This window comes from Phyllobates terribilis, unplaced genomic scaffold (assembly GCF_046119375.1).
Source record: "Phyllobates terribilis strain yellow unplaced genomic scaffold, ASM4611937v1 Scaffold_5__5_contigs__length_657084704, whole genome shotgun sequence".
Classification (NCBI taxonomy): Eukaryota; Metazoa; Chordata; class Amphibia; order Anura; family Dendrobatidae; genus Phyllobates; species Phyllobates terribilis.
The window spans coordinates 64,539,447-64,560,452 of record NW_027362765.1 but is presented as its reverse complement, the minus strand read 5'-3'; the positions used below and the strand labels follow the sequence as shown (position 1 = coordinate 64,560,452).

Genomic DNA, 21,006 nt, shown 5'->3' with positions numbered 1-21,006 from the left:
AAATACAGTGTCTTTTTATTGGGAGGTCTAACTCTATTCCCATGCACCTCTGTCTTTACACCCAGACATGGGTATATGCTTCCTGATTTTGTCTATTTGCTCTTGTCCTCCTCTTTCTACTCATCTTACACCACCATATCAGCCATATCTATGTCTCTTGCAAGGGACACTGGAGTTCCTTCAAATTTTTGGCAGGCGTTGAATTCACTGCATAGGCAAACAGTATGAGAGACCCACTTCCTAATAATGGGAACATGGTTTTCAGGAGGCCCTCCGACCTCTACGTCTCTTGCAAGGTGCATTGGAGTTCCTCCACAATTTTGGCAACAATTGCATTCACTCCATAGGCAAACAGTATGGGAGATCCACTCCTTTTTAATGGGAACATGTCGTACTCGTTACTGTAGCCCAGATCCATGTGTCTTTAAATAGTTATTAGGGTTTTTCCTAAATTTTGGCAGCCGTTGGACTCACTGCATATCCTATAACTGGATAGCAGACCCTCTTCTTTCTAATGGTAACATGTCATTACTGTGGCCCAGCTCTGTGTCTTTAAATTGTTAGTGGGGTTTTTCCCAAATTTTGGCAGCCCTTGCAGTCACAGCAAGAACATTACCACTATAGGAGACGCACTCTTTTATAATGGGAACATTTTTTTTACTGATACCCTCCTCTGTCGCTTCAAAGGGGTATTAGGTTGCGTCCAAATTTTTGGCAGCTCTTGCAGTCACTGCATATGCAATAACAGTATAGGAGACCCACTCGATAAGGTTGTAAAATTGGAAAAAAATGACATTTACTGGTGAATGTATTTTTCACCAATGAAAGCAATGTGAAAGTGCAAAAACGCATCAAAAACGCTACGTGTGAACATAGCCCAAGGTGTGAAGGAACATTTTTGGTTATTTATTTTGCCTTATATACAAGTCATTACACTAGAAAGAATGTTCCTTAATATTTTTCCCAGGAAAATGCATTTTGTTTTTGTATGTTTTAGTGTGAGGCCGTAAAAGTGGCATAATACCTCTGACAACATTGTTGACAGCAGTGACCTGGGAGTCAGAAATGCTTCCAGGGTTCTTCCCCATGCTGTTCCCATGTCATTTGAGCACTATTCCCATCGATTTGGGCAATTTTTAGGCACTCTGCAGACCGCCGGGGGGGAGGGGGGGTACCCGAGCATTTTAGTGCTCACTCATCACTAATTACCCTTACCATGACTACATGACCTGTGATTACTTCCAATGTAAGGGTTGTTTGGGCTGAGGTGTACATGGATTCATGCTGCTTGTGTTAAATTCTGACCCTCCCATCATCAATTTGGATTAATCCGTACAGACAATGTTTTACCTTGGTCAGTTATATTCTTTTGCTCTCTTTTGCAAAATAAAGTTTTTTCCTTTTCTGCTATCATTGGTCATCATTGACACTGGAACTGGTCACTGCTATCGCTCATCTGTTCTAAGGAATGATGGCTGCATTCACACACATTAGTTGAACACTAGAGCAGTATTCAGCTGCAATCTGTATAACGGCACACCATGTTCTCACAACTATTATTCACATTTTCCTTGATACATTGCTTACATCCACAGGATCCAATATCACTGGATATATTTAATTGATCACCCTATTCTCAGTATACTCATCACATCATTGCATGCAAAATACTCCATAAGTTTGACAATTTTTGAAACACTTGTGCTGTGACAGTGCTCAAAGTGATTCAGATTACTCTATGTTCCCATTCTGAAAAATGATCTCTCCGATTTAGGGCGCAGTCAGAAGGCAGTATAAATCGGACTGAGATTGGAAAGCAGTGCACGGACTGGCCGGTGACTCTTCTAACCGTAGAGTGACAGCTTCATGTATTCCTAAGCAGCTGTCACGCTCGGGTTCACAGAGCTACAGTCCAGTACACGCACTGTGTTACGATCTCAAGTTTGATTTATACATCTGTCTGACCGCGCCCTTATGCTGCACACCGTGGTCATGTGTTTAATAAGTTTCAGATGGAAGTGTGAAAGGGTCACTAATAAATTGGTCATCAGTGTATAATACTGGGAGATCAAACAAGACTGAACACAAGATCACAGCTTTATAGAGGGGATTTCATGACACCTTCTCTCCATCTACCTGATGATCCTGAGGAACATCGGGATCTTCTTGTTTACAGTCCTGTGGAAGAAGAGGACGGGGAGATCTCTCTGGTGTTGTCCTCTTACTGGATAGAACTGGAGGAAACATAAAAGGACTTAATTCATTCTTTAAATACAGATAATTATAAGCCATGTGTATTTAGTCCTGTCTATTACCTGGTGATGTGAGGGGCTGGGGAATCTCCATCATGATGTCCTTGTACAGATCTGTGTGTCCTAAATACTCCCACTCCTCCATGGAGAAATAGACGGTGACATCCTGACACCTTATAGGAACCTGACACATACAATGATACAGTCATCCCCCCGATCCCTTCATAGCGTTACTGTATAATATCCCAGCATTCCCAGCAGTGTCACCTCTCCAGTCAGCAGCTCAATCATCTTGTAGGTGAGTTCTAGGATCTTCTGGTCATTGATGTCCTCATGTATCAGGGGGTCAGGTGGAGGCCCTGTGATAAGGCTCAGGGGTCTTCCCCATCCCTCAGACACAGGGTCCTGACAGAGCTCACTAGAGGTCTTCTTCACTATTGTGTAATCCTGGTTATAGAGAGACACATTAATAAATCTCACTACAGACATTTCCAGAGTCCTCACCTCTCCAGTTCTGTCCATCTGTTATTCCCATAGATAAGAATGATGTAATGTGACGTCATCAGAATCTCACCTCTCCAGTAAGCCGGAAGAGGATCTCTAGGGTGAGGTGTAATATCCTCTCCGCCATCTTGTCCCGGTCCCTATCCATCCTTGATGGGTCAATCAGGAAAATTCTCTTATATAGAAGATCTCCACTGAGAAGATCCGATATTGTAGGGACCTGAATGGGGAGAAGATGACGATGTAACATCATAAAGATCCCATGTAAGAAATCTCCGGAGCTGTTACCAGCTTCACATGATCAATACATGAAGTCATGGCCCCGTCCTGCCCCTGGTATAACACAATCCAATTATAACTAACAAACAAAGCAGCACACTGCAACGCTAAGTATGCGAACATGATATATATGAAATTTGAATAGCATTACTGCTCTAGAATATAGAAATAAATGAGAAATCTTAGCACATAAATTGACCAATTCATGTGTAGATATGTTCATTTCCTTCTCACATATACCACTGAAGAAACTAAAAAGCATATATTACTCCCCCAACCAGTTTCACCTATACAGGCTTTATCAGGCGCCCAGAGCTATAATGAGGTAAAAAATAAGGGAATGGACCTTTTAAAGGGAACCTGTCACGTCCTAGTTGCTATGTACACTGCCCCCATTGCTTTGTTAGTGATGCAATGTGCATCACTGCAAGCTTTTTTTCATTAAAATTGGTGGTAGTATAATGATTTTATAACATTATATACACTTTGTCCTACCTGCTCGTATTCAGTCATAGGGGTGTGAGTTTCTCATTCAGTCACTGCTGGCGTCGCCCATGTATTTGAATACTGCTCCCAGCAAGGTTGCGTCTAAATCGGAGGTGATTTTTTGTGCTCCTCACTTTAGCCACTCCGATCTAGATGGGTCACTGCTGAGGAGACTAGATCGGAGATGCTAGAGTGAGGTCCTCAAAGAATCCCCTCGATGTAGACATCGATGCACATTGCATCACTAACAAAGCAATGGGGGCAGTGTACACAGCAACTAGGACATGACAGGTTCCCTTTAAGCCTCTGTTTCAGCCTCATAGCTTCTATATGTGGACCAATAGAATAACATATAGCTCATACCGAATACATGCAACCCATGCCTGGACCATACATAAACATAACTTATCATTTAATGATTTAATATACATGTTCTTAATCAATATAACGGCTCAGTGTAAGACATTCAGTGATAGAGATGTTATTAAAAGATAAATTCACATACAAATGTATTGTGACAGAGTCACTGGTGATATGTGAGGGGAGATATGCTTCACTTAGGCTTCTTGCCTCAGTGAACTAAACCTACAATTTCCTCCAGCATGTTATATGCTGGGGGGTTAAACCACTATGTTCAAAAGGGAGTGTTTTTTTGTGAATGACATATAGACGGTGGGAAGTCATTCACCATAACTGCACCTCAGGGTGCGGCTGAGTAAGGTTAAATGCTCAGTCACTGTTTTTTTCTCTCTGGTGTGTGTGTGGTCTGGAGAAGGAAGTCTCCAAGCTGTGTGTGTGGTGAAGCCAGAGAGCTCCACTGAAGGACTTGTGTTTATTGGGACTTCATTGTGCTCTCTGGAGCGGGCAAAACCCTGGTCACCTATGGACTATACAATACTTTATCTTTTTGGTTTTCATTATTCCATACAGGATGTGTTGATTTTGTGGAACCCTGCTGAGGTCTATGCCATATCCCAATAAACCTCCAGGAAGTTAACCTGAGACGTGCTTCCTGTGTCTGCCTCTGTGAGAGCCGAGTAAGTTGCTTTACCACAGTTGGTGAAGAATGCGGTCAAGGTTCCAGGAACACGTGTACCTACCACAGAGAGGGTTGGATGTCCTGGGAGAAAGCCGTCAGCCAGCCAGAGATGTCCGGCAACATGGAGGAGCTCATTAAGCATCAAGTGCAGAGCCAACAGCAGCAACACCAGCAGCAGATCCTGCAGCAGCAGCAAACTCTGCAGGAAACAAACAAGCTGTTGCTACAACAGATCCAATTTCAGCAAAAAGCGCAGCAGGAGCAAATACAGCATCTGGTGGATGCCCTCCAGGGCAGACCAACCGCCCCACCCCGAGAGTCGACTGATGACTCGCGCATCAGGAAAGCTATAAGATGGGCCATGCAGACGATAACCCCGAGGGATGATGTAGAAGCCTTTCTGACAGTCTTTGAGAGGGTGGCTGATCGGGAGAGACTTCCACCAAAACAGTGGGCAGAGGTTCTGGCACCATATTTGTTGGGTGAACCCCAAAAGGCATATTATGACTTAGCACTGCAGGATGCCAAGGAATATGCCAAACTAAAGACAGATCTTGATACGCCTGGGAGTGAATATGGCGATGAGAGACCATCGAGTCCACCACTGGCCGTATGCCGGTAACCAACCCCCTCGCTCGCAGATGTTTGACTTACTGCAACTCGTTCAGAAGTGGTTTCAGCTAGAGTCTCCCACTCCTGCCTAGATGGCTGAGTGGGTGGTGACTTATAGGTTCATACACTCCCTTCCCAGGTCGGTACAGACTTGGGTTGCTCAAGGCGACCCTCAGAACGCGGACGACCTCGTCGGCCTAGTAGAAAGGTACCAGGTGGTTGAGAAATCCCTCGGGAAATCAGACACAGTCACCTCCCCGTATTGGGATACCCAAAAGGGGGCGGGCTCACCACAGAGGGGGTTTAGAGACGCAACTGGGCGGCGTCCCACTTCCACTGAAGGTGCCGCAAAGACTGTTAAGGATGTGGTCTGTTGGCGGTGTCACAATCCTGGACACATATCCACCCGGTGTCATATGTCCCCAGAGCCAATGGACTGCAGCCTAGGCAGACGGTGTTCCTATTATGCTTATCCAGCCAGCAGTGTGGACTGTCGACCCGGCGAGGGGCCGCAAACATGTGCTGTGTCCATTAATGGAGTAAAGGTGCTTGGACTGTTAGACTCTGGGAGTGTGGTGACCCTAATCAGAGCTACCCTTCCCACCAGTTGGTCCCTGACAAAACCGTGGTCATTCGGTGCATACATGTTAACACCAAGGACTACCCTGTGGCCAGAGTGCCAGTGGGAACAAACAGTGGTGCCCAGTCTCATGAGGTCATGGTGATCAAGGACCTGACCTGAAATGCCCTGTCATATTGGGGTGCGATTTCGCTTTGTTTTGGGACTTGTGGGAAAAGCAAACCGTACTGAGTTGCGTGGACAAAAGCCAGGTCCCTAAGGAAGAAACCCCGTCGAAGTCTCTAAAACTTTGGGACTGCTCAAGTTTGGGACCTGACCTTAAAGGGGGCGTTTGGCCAGGTTACTGTCTGTAACGGGGTTGCTCAAGAGCTGGGGGCAGACACCAGATTCCCCCACTTTGCAGTTCAGGGGGTTATTGTATCGGATGACCAAACTAAGGGGTGATGAGGTAGTGGAACAGGTCTTAGTTCCAGGGACATACCGAAAGAGGGTATTAGATATGGCCCATTCACATGTTCTGGGGGGACACCTGGGGGTCGAGAAAACTCAGGAGAGGATTTTGAGGACGTTTTATTGGCCAGGGTGTTACCGGGAAATCCTAAACTATTGTAGGTCCTGCCCCACCTGACAGATAACCGCTCCCTCATACCACTTCCGTAGTCCTCTAATCCCACTATCTGTGATCAAAATCCCCTTTTAAAGGATTGACATGGACCTAATGGGGCCGTTAGTTAAATCTGCACGGGGCCACCAATACATCCTGGTGGTCATGGACTATGCAACCCGGTACCCAGAAGTGGTACCACTGAGGAACTCATCGAGTAAGAGCATGGCTCGGGAACTTGTCTATATATTTGCCAGGACCGGACTGCCGGAGATACTTACAGACAAAGGAACCCCATTCATGAGCAAGGTAATGAAGGAGCTGAGTAAGGTCCACCAGATTGCCCAGCTGAAAACCTCCGTTTGCCATCCACAGACAGACAGACTAGTGGAGTGCTTTAATAAAACTTTAAAAGCAATGCTCAAAAAGGTCATAGAGAAGGATGGTCGAGTCCCATCGTTCTCGTGCCAAAGCCCAACGGGGAATGGAGGTTTTGCAATGACTACCGCCGGCTAAATGAGGTATCCAAGTGTGACGCATACCAGATGCCTCTCGTCGATGAACTCATCAAGAGGCTTGGAACTGCGAGGTATATTTCCACCCTTGATATGATGAAAATCTACTGGCAAATCCCCATGTCCCAGAGGGCCAAGGACAAGATGGCTTTTTAAACACCTGATGGGCGTTTCCAATACACACATGTCTTTCGGACTGCAGGAGGCCACAGCCACGTTCCAGAGGGCCATGGATCGGATCCTAGCCCCACATAAGAAGTATGCCGCAGCCTACCTTGACGACATTGTAGTCTTTAGCCCAGACTGGGCTAGTCATCTGCTAAAGGTACAGGCACTTCTGGATGGAGAAAGGCGGGATTTACTATAAATCCCCAAAAATGTGTCATTGGGAATGAGGAGGCCCAGTACTTGGGCCATGGCATCGGGAGAGGCGAAATTAAGCCGCAGGTCAATAAAGTCGAGGCAATCCACAACTGTCCGCAAACACACTCCAAGAAGCAGGTGAGAGCGTTTCTTAGAATTGTAGGGTATTACCGGCAGTTTAATTCAAATTTTGCCATGATGGCCGCACCACTTACGGAACTCCTGAAAGGCACCAGATCAACGATGGCGAAATGGACGGATGAAACGGAGACAGCGGTCCAACAGCTGAAATTGGCACTGTGTAAGCAGCCGGTCCTACTCGCACGAGACTTTAATAGAGAGTTTGTGGTCCAGACAGACGCTTCAGAAGTTGGCCTAGAAGCCGTACTCTCTCAAGAGATAAATGGGGAGGAACATTTCATTCTCTATCTGACCCGAAAGCGCTCTTCCTGCGAGAAAAACTATGCGATAGTAGAAAAGAGTGCTTAGCCATAAAATGGGCCGTAGATACTCGGAAATATTACCTACTAGGCCGGAAGTTTAAACTAGTGTCCGACGATGCCCCTTTGAGATGGTTAAGGGAGAAGAAGGGAAAGAATGCCCGGGTAACTAGTTGGTTCTTAGGGCTCCAAGATTTTTGTTTTCACATGGAGCATAGGCCCGGGAAGTTACACGGTAACGCTGATGCCCTCTCTAGAATTCCCTGTCTGGTGTCTGAAGGTGCCCAAACCCCCAGCTTTGGGCAGAGGGGGAATATGTGACAGAGTCACTGGTGATATATGTGAGGGGAGATATGTTTCACTGAGGCTTATTGCCTCAGTGAACTAAACCTACAATTTCCTCCAGCATATTATATGTTGGGGGGGTTGAACCACCATGTTCAAAGGGAGTGTTTTTTTGTGAATGACATATAGACAGGAGAGAAGTCATTCACCATATCTCCACCTCAGGGTGTGGCTGAGCAAGGTTAAATGCTCAGTCACTGTTTTTTTTCTCTGGTGTGTGTGGTCTGGAGAAGGAAGACTCCAAGCTGTGTGTGTGGTGAAGCCAGAGAGCTCCACCAAAGGACTTGTGTTTATTGGGACTTCATTGTGCAATCTGGAGCGAGCGAAACCTCTCTAACCTATGGACTATACGATACTTTATCTTTTACGTTATAACGGAGAGGACGTGTTTATTTTGTGGGACCCTACTGAGGTTTATATCCCAATAAATCTCCAGGAAGTTAACTTGAGACGTGTTCCCTGTGTCTGCATCTGAGAGTCGAGCAAGTTGCTTTACTATTACCACAGTATATACACAGATAAATATGTACTGTTTTCTTCGGACCATAAGACGCACTTTTTTCCTCCAAACTTTTGGAGGAAAATGGTGTGTGTGTCTTATAGTCCGAATATTGGGGGGGGGGTATATTTATGTGGGGGGAGCGGTATCGGTGGAGGAGCGGGGCACAGGAGGCAGCAGCCGCGCGCTGCAGCCTACACTGTCCCCGCTGCTTAAGAAAATGAATGATCACTGCCATGCGCGGCTCACAAAGAGAGATCAGCTGCCGGAAGTCACTGCTCCCCATGCCAGGTCTGTGTGCGTGGGGAGCACTGAATATTCATGCTCCTTAATAGCGGTATACAGTGTAGACGCGCTGCGGCTGCTGCCGGCTGTCTCCTGTGCCCGCTGTTAAAGGGCATGAATATTCAACTTCGCTCCACGCCCATGGGCGTGGAGAGGGGGTGAATATTCATGCCCTTTAATGAGCGGGCACAGGAGATAGCCGGCAGCAGCAGCAGCCGCAGGGCGTCTACACTGTATACCGCTATTAAGGAGTATGAAGTCACTGCTCCCCGCGCACACAGACCTGGCATGGGGAGCAGTGACTTCCGGCAGCTGATCTCTCTTTGTGAGCCGCGCATGGCAGGGATGTCATGCACGGCTCACATGGAGAGATCAGTGCAGGCAGACCGGACGCAGCGCTGGAGGAGCAGCCTGATGGGGATTAGGGGACCATGCATACTAGGACAGGGATTAGGGGTGCCATGCATACCAGGACTGGGATGAGGGGTTCCATGCATACCAGGACAGGGATGAGTGGTGCCATGCATACCAGGACAGGGATGAGGGGTGCCATGCATACCAGCATAGGCGGATTATAATGAGGGCAATCCGGGCTACCGCCCGGGGCCCCGAGCCTGCAGAGGGCCCGCGGCTCCGGGCGGGGTGTCTAATGCCGGATTGCCCTCATTATATGTGCAGGCCGCCGCGGCACATACCGGTAGCAGTGGCGGGAGGGGGGGCCCCGGACCGCTCCACCAGCAGCGGCCGCCGCTACTTCTTCATCGGCCGGGCCAGCACTGCAGCAGTTAACTTCCCTGTGCTGGCCCGGCCGCATCACTGCTAGGAGACACGGCCCTGTGCGCGGCCGTGTCTCCTAGCTGTGACGTCACGCAGTGCGCGCCCGGCCTGCACTGCTGCAACGGAGAAGTCAGAACAAGCAGGAGGAATGGAGCCGGGGGATGGTGAGTCTGTGTCTGTATGTATGTATGTATGTATGTATGTGTGTGTGTGTAGGCAGATATCATTGCGTGATGTCTGTTTATATGTATTTTTGTGTTTCAAATGTGTTTATGCGTGTATGTATATGTCTGTATATGTTTGTGTGTGTGTGCGTGACTGCGTGCGGCCTCCTGCTGAGTATAGTTGGCGCCGTGCGGCCTCCTGCTGTCTCTGGGGGGGGGGGGCGCCATGCGGCCTCCCACTATGTATAGATGGCGCCGTGCGGCCTCCCGCTGTATATAGATGGCGCCGTGCGGCCCCCTGCTGTGTATAGATGGCGCCGTGCGGCCCCCTGCTGTGTATAGATGGCGCCGTGCGGCCCCCTGCTGTGTATAGATGGCGCCGTGCGGCCCCCTGCTGTGTATAGATGGCGCCGTGCGGCCCCCTGCTGTGTATAGATGGCGCCGTGCGGCCCCCTGCTGTGTATAGATGGCGCCGTGCGGCCCCCTGCTGTGTATAGATGGCGCCGTGCGGCCCCCTGCTGTGTATAGATGGCGCCGTGCGGCCCCCTGCTGTGTATAGATGGCGCCGTGCGGCCCCCTGCTGTGTATAGATGGCGCCGTGCGGCCCCCTGCTGTGTATAGATGGCGCCGTGCGGCTCCCTGCTGTGTATAGATGGCGCCGTGCGGCCTCCTGCTGTGTATAGATGGCGCCGTGCCTCCATGCGGATTGTACATGCGGATTTTACATGCGTTTTCCTGCCAGGGACATGCGGATGTGAAGCGTTCTTCACTTGCATTTCCGCATGCGGGTTGACAAGCGCTTTCCAAGCGATTTTAGCATCACTTGGAAAGTGCTTGACAACTTGGTTACACTATATAAATCTATGCAACCAGCATGGATTTATATCGTGTGACCGTAAAAGAATGGTAAAAAATATATACTTACCTTCTGATGGCCTGCCGACGTCAGCGGTCGCGTGACCCGTCACATGACTAAATGACATCACGGCAGGTCCTTTTCAGACCATCGCGAGCTGCCGGCAAGCAAGGATGCATCGCTATGGAGACCGGGGGCCATCAGAAGGTAAGTAATATATTTTTTTTATTTTATTCTTTTTTTACAGGTTCTATGGTACCCGGGTCTGGAGGAGAGTCTCCTGTCCTCCACACCCGGGTACCATCCGCACATTGAAACGCATGGATTCCGCATCTACAGATGCAGGGATGCGGATTTCATGCGTTCTAATGCAAGTCAATGGCGGCGAAAACGCAGGGCTTCCACAAAATAATTGGTAATGCTGCGGCTTTTTCCGCAATGATAATCCACAGCGGAAATTTCCGCAGCATGTACACAGCACATGCGGATTATCATTGGGGAACATGGCAGACCTTCTACCAAGCGTTTTTTAAGCGTTTCTGCAGCGGAATTGCTGCTGTGGAAACGCTTAAAAAACGCATAGTGGGCACACAGCCTAAAAAAATATATTATAATTAATATTGTGCCAAATTAATTTCACGTGAACTATCACATGATCTATCACAGGGGATCATGTGACATGTCACGTGATAAATCAGGTGTGTGTGTGTGTGGTGGGGGGGGGGGGGCCCGCGCCTTCTAAACTGCCCGGGGCCCTTGCTACTCTTAATCTACCCCTGCATACCAGGACACATGGAGAGATCAGTGCAGGCAGACCGGACGCAGCGCTGGAGGAGCAGCCTGATGGGGATTAGGGGACCATGCATACTAGGACAGGGATTAGGGGTGCCATGCATACCAGGACTGGGATGAGGGGTGCCATGCATACCAGGACAGGGATTAGGGGTGCCATGCATACCAGGACAGGGATTAGGGGTGCCATGCATACCAGGATAAGGATGAGGGGTGCCATGCATACTAGGATGGAGGGATGCCGGGCATACCAGGATGGGGATGGGGACCACATATAAAAAGAAGTGGGTCGGCATATATACCAGGATGGGGGATATTGTCAGAATTGGGGGACATTAACCCTATACCAGTGCCAGCAGAAGACCCCCTTAAAAGTGCATCATGACCACATTTTTTTGCTTAAATTTTTATTTTCCTCCTCTAAAACCTAGGTGCGTCTTATGGTCCGGTGGGTCTTATAGTCCGAAAAATATGAATTCAAGAAGAAAATATTTAAATTATTCATGTATACGGAATGAACCCCTTCATCATACATTAGATATTTCTCAAAAATACATGCCCATCTTCATCTTCTCCAGATGTGTAATATTTATCCATATACTGTGTGATATTAACATATTAATCTATCATTAGGTCCATACGGCCCACAACCAGACTCACTCATTAATTCTCATATATAATAATATTAGATCTGTAATTGCAGGAATATTTCCAAAATATCTATATTCAACTCACTATTTAATTAGTCTCAAAAGAGATACTTCCATATATAAAAGGCGTAGTAAATTAGTAAATTGTATCACAAGAAGTCACTGTAACTGAAACCCTCATTAAGACCATTGGGACTTCGAGAATTGAGTCTATAGATCCATTTTGCCTCTTCTTGTAGTAGGAGTCTATCCAGGTTGCCTTTTCTTGGGCTCAGGCTCATTTTCCTAATCCCCCAAAATTCCAAGTCTAGTGGATTACCAGCATGTAGTCCTCTCATATGGCTAGACAAAAGGAATATCACTCTCTGTATTGATGGAACTGAGATGTTTTGAAATTGTCCTAAATTCTTGTGTTTTTTCCCACATATACAACCCCTGGCAAAAATTATGGAATCACCGGGCTCAGAGGATGTTCATTCAGTTGTTTAATGTTGTTGAAAAAAAGCAGATCACAGACATAGCACAAAACTAAAGTCATTTCAAATGGCAACTTTATGGCTTTAAGAAACACTAAAAGAAATCAAGATAAAAAATGTGGTACTCAGTAAGGGTATTTTTTTTTCAGACCAAGCAGAGGGAAAAAATTATGGAATCATGAAAAAGAAACATACAAAAGAACACTCCAATACATCACTAGTATTTTGTTACACCACCTCTGGCTTTAATAACAGCTTGCAGTCTCTGAGGCATGGACTTAATGAGTGACAAACAGTACTCTTCATCAATCTGGCTCCAACTTTCTCTGATTGCTGTTGCCAGATCAGCTTTGCAGGTTGGAGCCTTGTCATATACCATTTTCTTCAACTTCCACCAAAGATTTTTAATTGTATTGAGATCCAGACTATTTGCAGGCCATGACATTGACCTTATGTGTCTTTTTTCAAGGAATGTTTTCACAGTTTTTGCTCTATGGCAGGATGCATTATCATCTTGAAAAATGATGTCATCATCCCCAAACATCCTTTCAATTGATGGGATAAGAAAACTGTCCAAAATATAAATGTAAACTTGGGCATTTATTGAAGATGTAATGACAGCCAGCTCCCCTGTGCCTTTACCTGACATGCAGCCCCATATCATCAATGACTGTGGAAATTTGCATGTTCTCTTCATGTAGTCATTTTTATAAATCTCATTGGAACGGCACCAAACAAAAGTTCCAGCATCATCACCTTGCCCAATGCAGATTCGCGATTCATCACTGAATATGACTTTCTTCCAGTCATCCACAGTCCACGATTGCTTTTCCTTAGCCCACTGTAACCTTGTTTTTTTCTGTTTAGGTGTTAATGATGGCTTATCTTTAGCTTTTCTGTATGTAAATCCCATTTCCTTTAGGTGGTTTCCTACAGTTTAGTCACAGACATTGACTCCAGTTTCCTCCCATTCATTACTCATTTGTTTTGTTGTGCATTTCCTGTTTTGGAGACATATTGCTTTAAGTTTCCGGTCTTGACGCTTTGATGTCTTCCTTGGTCTACCAGTATGTTTGCCTTTAACAACCTTCCCATGTTGTTTGTAATTGGTCCAGATTTTAGACACAGCAGACTGAATAACCAACATCTTTTGCAACATTGCATGATGATTTACCTTCTTTTAAGAGTTTTATAATCCTCTCCTTTGTTTCAATTGACATCTCTCGTGTTGGAGCCATGATTCATGTCAGTCCACTTGGTGCAACAGCTCTCCAAGGTGTGATCACTCCTTTTTAGATGCAGACTAACGAGCAGATCTAATTTGATGCAGGTGTTAGTTTTGGAAATGAAAATTTACAGGGTGATTCCATAATTTTTTTTCCTCAGAATTGAGTGATTCCATAATTTTTTACCTCTGCTTGGTCTGAAAAAACTTACCCTTACTGAGTACCACATTTTTAATCTTGATTTCTTTTAGTGTTTCTTAAAGCCCTAAAGTTGCCATTTGAAATGACTTTAGTTTTGTGCCATGTCTGTGATCTGCTTTTTTTCAACAAATGAATGAACATCCTCCGAGCCCGGTGATTCCATAATTTTTGCCAGGGGTTGTATATGCTTTTTAGTTTATTCAGTGGTATAGGTGTGAAGGAAATGAACATATCTATAAAATGCTACATTGATCTATAGACTGCAGCCTTGATCACACTAGGGAAATATAAACAAAAAAAAAGGGAGTGATTTGATGTAGCGGACAGGGAAGTGTTCCAATGCTAGGAAACACTCCTATACAGAGATACAACATAGGTCCACTGTAGTAGTTTTAAACATTTATAAAAGGACCACTTTTAAAAGAAAATTATTAAAAGTTAATTTTAATGCATCCCTCATTGGTGGTCTATTTACCCCTTGGGTAATATGTTGTTTTGAAATGTTAATACCTAAAGGGTTGCTCACACATTTTTTGTTTCTTGTTACTGCCTCTTTACCACATTGTGTGAACAAAGCTGCATTACAGGCCATAATAGAGACTGTACAGTAACAGAGTAGCAAGCGACGTCAGGAGGGAAGTGACCCAATCTAATCCAATACAGACAGACCCTGATATAGCGACACAGACAGGAACACGTTCTGTCTCCTGGAATGTGACCGCAGCACTGAGGGGGTTAATAGTAATGAGGAATAGCCACATACCTCCACCTGCAGTGCCGCACACTAGATATAAGGCTGTGACTGAATCCTAGTGGGTGATAGGATCTGGTGCCTTTCTCCAGTAGGATTTGGCTTTCTCATGTAGAGTCAGCTGTATCCTAATGTGCAGAGAGTCCCGATGCACCCCCCAGGACTGAGTCCTGTCCCCTCTATCACACAGTCCCTGCTCCCTCATTACCGGTCCCCAGTGCAGAGTCCCGGTGCTTCCCCCAGGACCGAGTCCTGTCCCCTCTATCACAAAGCCCCTGCTCCCTCATTACCGGTCCCCAGTGCAGAGTCCCTGTGCTTCCCCCAGGACTGAGTCCTGTCCCCTCTATCACACAGTCCCTGCTCCCTCATTACCGGTCCCCAGTGCAGAGTCCCGATGCTTCCTCCAGGACTGAGTCCTGTCCTCTCTATCACACAGTCCCTGCTCCCTCATTACCGGTCCCCAGTGCAGAGTCCCGATGCTTCCTCCAGGACTGAGTCCTGTCCTCTCTATCACACAGTCCCTGCTCCCTTATTACCAGTCCCCAGTGCAGAGTCCCGATGCTTCCCCCAGGACTGAGTCCTGTCCCCTCTATCACACAGTCCCTGCTCCCTCATTACTGGTCCCCAGTGCAGAGTCCCGGTGCTTCCCCCAGGACTGAGTCCTGACCCCTCTATCACACAGTCCCTGCTCCCTCATTACCGGTCCCCAGTGCAGAGTCCCGGTGCTTCCCCCAGGACTGAGTCCTGACCCCTCTATCACACAGTCCCTGCTCACTCATTACCGGTCCCCAGTGCAGAGCCCCGATGCTTCCCCCAGGACTGAGTCCTGTCCTTTTTATAACACAGTCCCTACTCCCTCATTACCGGTACCCAGTGCAGAGTCCCGGTGCTTCCCCCAGGACTGAGTCCTGTCCCCTCTATCACACAGTCCCTGCTCCCTCATTACCGGTCCCCAGTGCAGAGTCCCGGTGCGTCCCCCAGGACTGAGTCCTGTCCCCTCTATCACACAAGGACTGAGTCCTGTCCCCTCTATCACACAGTCCCTGCTCCCTCATTACCAGTCACCAGTGCAGAGTCCCTGTGCTTCCCCCAGGACTGAGCTCTGTCCCCTCTATCACACAGTCCCTGCTCCCTCATTACCGGTCCCCAGTGCAGAGTCCCGGTGCTTCCCCCAGGACTGAGTCCTGTCCCCTCTATCACACAGTCCCTGCTCCCTCATTACCGGTCTCCAGTGCAGAGTCCCGATGCTTCCCCCAGGACTGAGTGCTGTCTCCTCTGTCACACAGTCCCCGCTCCCTCATTACCGGTCACCAGTGCAGAGTCCCGGTGCTTCCCCCAGGACTGAGTCCTGTCCCCTCTATCACACAGTCCCCGCTCCCTCATTACCGGTCTCCAGTGCAGAGTCCCGGTGCTTCCCCCAGGACTGAGTCCTGTCCCCTCTATCACACAGTCCCCGCTCCCTCATTACCGGTCCCCAGTGCAGAGTCCCGGTGCTTCCCCCAGGACTGAGTCCTGTCCCCTCTATCACACAGTCCCTGCTCCCTCATTACCGGTCACCAGTGTAGAGTCCCGGTGCTTCACCCAGGACTGAGTCGTCTCCTCTATCACACAGTCCCTGCTCCCTCATTACCGGTCCCAGTGCAGAGTCCCGGTGCTTCCCCCGGACTGAGTCCTGTCCCCTCTATCACACAGTCCCTGCTCCCTCATAACCGGTCACCAGTGCGGAGTCCGGGTGCTTCCCCCAGGACTGAGTCCTGTCCCCTCTATCACACAGTCCCTGCTCCCTCATTACCGGTCCCCAGTGCAGAGTCCCGGTGCTTCCCCCAGGACTGAGTCCTGTCCCCTCTATCACACAGTCCCTGCTCCCTCATTACCGGTCCCCAGTGCAGAGTCCCGGTGCTTCCCCCAGGACTGAGTCCTGTCCCCTCTATCACACAGTCCCTGCTCCCTCATTACCGGTCCCCAGTGCAGAGTCCCGGTGCTTCCCCCAGGACTGAATCCTGAGCCATCTATCACACAGTCCCTGCTCCCTCATTACCGGTCCCCAGTGCAGAGCCCTGGTGCTTCCCTCAGGACTGAGTCCTGTCCCGTCTATCACACAATCCCTGCTCCATCATTACCGATCCCCAGTGCAGAGTCCCGGTGCTTCCCCCAGGACTGAGTCCTGTCCCCTGTATCACACAGTCCCTGCTCCCTCATTACCGGTCCCCAGTGCAGAGTCCTGGTGCTTCCCCCAGGACTGAGTCCTGTCCCCTCTATCACACAGTCCCTGCTCCCTCATTACCGGTCCCCAGTGCAGAGTCCCGGTGCTTCCCCCAGGACTGAGTCCTGTCCTCTTTATAACACAGTCCCTGCTCCCTCATTACCGGTCCCAAGTGCAGAGTCCGGGTGCTTCCCCCAGGACTGAGTTCTGTCCCCTCTATCACACAGTCCCTGCTCCCTCATTACCGGTCCCCAGTGCAGAGTCACCGTGCTTCCCCCAGGACTGAGTCCTGTCCCCTCTATCACACAGTCCCTGCTCCCTCATTACCGGTCCCCAGTGCAGAGTCCCGATGCTTCCCCCAGGACTGAGTCCTGTCTCCTCTATCACACAGTCCCTGCTCCCTCATTACCGGTCACCAATGCAGAGTCCCGGTGCTTCCCCCAGGACTGAGTCCTGTCCCCTCTATTACACAGTCCATGCTCCCTCATTATCGGTCCCCAGTGCAGAGTCCCGGTGCTTCCCCCAGGACTGAGTCCTGTCCCCTCTATCACACAGTCCCTGCTCCCTCATTACCGGTCACCAGTGCAGAGTCCCGGTGCTTCCCCCAGGACTGAGTCCTGTCCCCTCTATCACACAGTCCCTGCTCCCTCATTACCGGTCCCCAGTGCAGAGTCCCGGTGCTTCCCCCAGGACTGAGTCCTGTCCCCTCTATCACACAGTCCCTGCTCCCTCATTACCGGTCCCCAGTGCAGAGTCCCGATGCTTCCCCCAGGACTGAGTCCTGTCTCCTCTATCACACAGTCCCTGCTCCCTCATTACCGGTCACCAATGCAGAGTCCCGGTGCTTCCTCCAGGACTCAGTCCTGTCCCCTCTATCACACAGTCCCTGCTCCCTCAATACCGGTCTCCAGTGTAGAGTCCCGGTGCTTCCCTCAGGACTGAGTCCTGTCCCCTCTATTACACAGTCCATGCTCCCTCATTATCGGTCCCCAGTGCAGAGTCCCGGTGCTTCCCCCAGGACTAAGTCCTGTCCCCTCTATTACACAGTCCATGCTCCCTCATTATCGGTCCCCAGTGCAGAGTCCCGGTGCTTCCCCCAGGACTGAGTCCTGTCCCCTCTATCACACAGTCCCTGCTCCCTCATTACCGGTCCCCAGTGCAGAGTCCCGGTGCTTCCCCCAGGACTGAGTCCTGTCCCCTCTATCACACAGTCCCTGCTCCCTCATTACCGGTCCCCAGTGCAGAGTCCCGGTGCTTCCCCCAGGACTGAGTCCTGTCCCCTCTATCACACAGTTCCTGCTCCCTCATTACCGGTCTCCAGTGCAGAGTCCCGGTGCTTCCCCCAGGACTGAGTCCTGTCCCCTCTATCACACAGTCCCTGCTCCCTCATTACCGGTCCCCAGTGCAGAGTCCCGATGCTTCCCCCAGGACTGAGTCCTGTCCCCTCTATCACACAGTCCCTGCTCCCTCATTACCGGTCCCCAGTGCAGAGTCCCGATGCTTCCCCCAGGACTGAGTCCTGTCTCCTCTATCACACAGTCCCTGCTCCCTCATTACCGGTCACCAATGCAGAGTCCCGGTGCTTCCTCCAGGACTCAGTCCTGTCCCCTCTATCACACAGTCCCTGCTCCCTCAATACCGGTCTCCAGTGTAGAGTCCCGGTGCTTCCCTCAGGACTGAGTCCTGTCCCCTCTATTACACAGTCCATGCTCCCTCATTATCGGTCCCCAGTGCAGAGTCCCGGTGCTTCCCCCAGGACTAAGTCCTGTCCCCTCTATTACACAGTCCATGCTCCCTCATTATCGGTCCCCAGTGCAGAGTCCCGGTGCTTCCCCCAGGACTGAGTCCTGTCCCCTCTATCACACAGTCCCTGCTCCCTCATTACCGGTCCCCAGTGCAGAGTCCCGGTGCTTCCCCCAGGACTGAGTCCTGTCCCCTCTATCACACAGTCCCTGCTCCCTCATTACCGGTCCCCAGTGCAGAGTCCCGGTGCTTCCCCCAGGACTGAGTCCTGTCCCCTCTATCACACAGTTCCTGCTCCCTCATTACCGGTCTCCAGTGCAGAGTCCCGGTGCTTCCCCCAGGACTGAGTCCTGTCCCCTCTATCACACAGTCCCTGCTCCCTCATTACCGGTCCCCAGTGCAGAGTCCCGATGCTTCCCCCAGGACTGAGTCCTGTCCCCTCTATCACACAGTTCCTGCTCTCTCATTACCGGTCCCCAGTGCAGAGTCCCGCTGCTTCCTCCAGGACTCAGTCCTGTCCCCTCTATCACACAGTCCCTGCTCCCTCATTACCGGTCACCAGTGCAGAGTCCCGGTGCTTCCCCCAGGACTGAGTCCTGTCCCCTCTATCACACAGTCCCTGCTCCCTCATTACCGGTCACCAGTGCAGAGTCCCGGTGCTTCCCCCAGGACTGAGTCCTGTCCCCTCTATCACACAGTCCCTGCTCCCTCATTACCGGTCACCAGTGCAGAGTCCCGGTGCTTCCCCCAGGACTGAGTCCTGTCCCCTCTATCACACAGTCCCTGCTCCCTCATTACCGGTCCACAGTGCAGAGTCCCAGTGCTTCCCCCAGGACTGAGTCCTGTCCCCTCTATCACACAGTCCCTGCTTCCTCATTACCGGTCCCCAGTGTAGAGTCCCGGTGCTTCCCCCAGGACTGAGTCCTGTCCCCTCTATCACACAGTCCCTGCTCCCTCATTACTGGTCTCCAGTGTAGAGTCCCGGTGCTTCCCCCAGGACTGAGTCCTGTCCCCTCTATCACACAGTCCCTGCTCCCTCATTACTGGTCTCCAGTGTAGAGTCCCGGTGCTTCCCCCAGGACTGAGTCCTGTCCCCTCTATCACACAGTCCCTGCTCCCTCATTACCGGTCCCCAGTGCAGAGTCCCGGTGCTTCCCCCAGGACTGAGTCCTGTCCCCTCTATCACACAGTCCCTGCTCCCTCATTACCGGTCCCCAGTGTAGACTTCTCAGCTTCAGCTCTTACCTGTGGCCGCTTCCTACACAGAAAACCCTTCACTTCCTACAAGCCCCATCCTGCTCCTCCCCCCATGTGACTGATCACATGACTGTGACATCATCACAGGTCCTGGAAGCAGAACTGCAAAGGTTCCCAGAATAGAAAGAGGGATAAACTCTGCTGGGCTCCGAGAAATGTCTCTTCCCCCCCTACCGCCCCCAGCCACAGACATTTACCACTTCTCTCCCCCGGCAGGAGGAGATGTCGGAGGGGGCATGAGGGCAGTGAGGGGCAGTCAGCAGACGCCCGAGACTGCAGGGCAGAGACCCAAATCCGGGACTGTCCCCTGTATCCTGGGCCGTCCTCTGTATCCGGGGACTGTCTGCCGTATCCGGGACTGTCTGCCGTATCCGGGACTGTCCTCCGTATCCGGGACTGTCCGCCGTATCCGGGACTGTCCGCCGTAACCGGGACTGTCCGCTGTATCCGGGACTGTCCGCCGTATCCGGGACTGTCCGCCGTAACCGGGACTGTCCGCTGTATCCGGGGACTGTCCGCTGTATCCGGGACTGTCTGCCGTATCCGGGACTGTCTGCCGTATCCGGGACTGTCTGCCGTATCCGGGACTGTCTGCCGTATCCGGGACTGTCCGGACCTCTGGGTTATTTGTGATCATTCACAGTCGTAGCAGATAGAACTTCTTCATTATTACATAATCTTCTCTATACGACATCTGGCTTTATGTGTCTGTAAGGCTGTGTTCACACCTTGCATATATACTGTGTTTCTGCACGTTTTCTGCAGATCTCCGCACACAACTACATAATAACAATCTCCTCTGGTTATTACATTCTCGCTGCACTTTTTAGGCCTTTTCCTGTTATTTGATGCAGTTTTGGTGCAGTTTTGAAGCCGCGTTTTTAATGTGTTTTTTATACCACAAAAAAACTTTGATTCTGCAACTAATCAGCTGCATTTCTTACATGTGGTTTTCTGGCTCCAGACAGACGATTATATAGAAAAAAAAGCACCAAAACCGCAGAGTTCAGCAGAGTCTTTGGCCGCACAGGGATCAGAAATTCTCATGAAATCACATCCACTTTGCTTGGACAGTTAAACTCAGCAGAATTTAAACAGAACATAGTA

At 49.8% G+C, this 21,006-nt stretch overlaps 1 protein-coding gene across 1 annotated transcript in view; it reads right to left on the bottom strand.

The window, feature by feature from the left end:
* LOC141272047 (uncharacterized) overlaps positions 1–19,959 on the bottom strand; it is a 346,920-nt gene extending 326,961 nt beyond the window's left edge. Inside the window, exons 1-6 of the mRNA XM_073682332.1 lie at positions 19,888–19,959; positions 4,622–4,759; positions 2,827–2,976; positions 2,520–2,699; positions 2,316–2,436; positions 2,137–2,234 (exon numbers count right to left, since the gene is read on the bottom strand). Coding sequence (XP_073538433.1) covers positions 2,137–2,234; positions 2,316–2,436; positions 2,520–2,699; positions 2,827–2,976; positions 4,622–4,702 — 630 coding nt within the window. The 5' untranslated portion in view covers positions 4,703–4,759; positions 19,888–19,959. The remainder of the gene's footprint in view (positions 1–2,136; positions 2,235–2,315; positions 2,437–2,519; positions 2,700–2,826; positions 2,977–4,621; positions 4,760–19,887) is intronic.
* Positions 19,960–21,006: the final 1,047 nt, after the last annotated feature.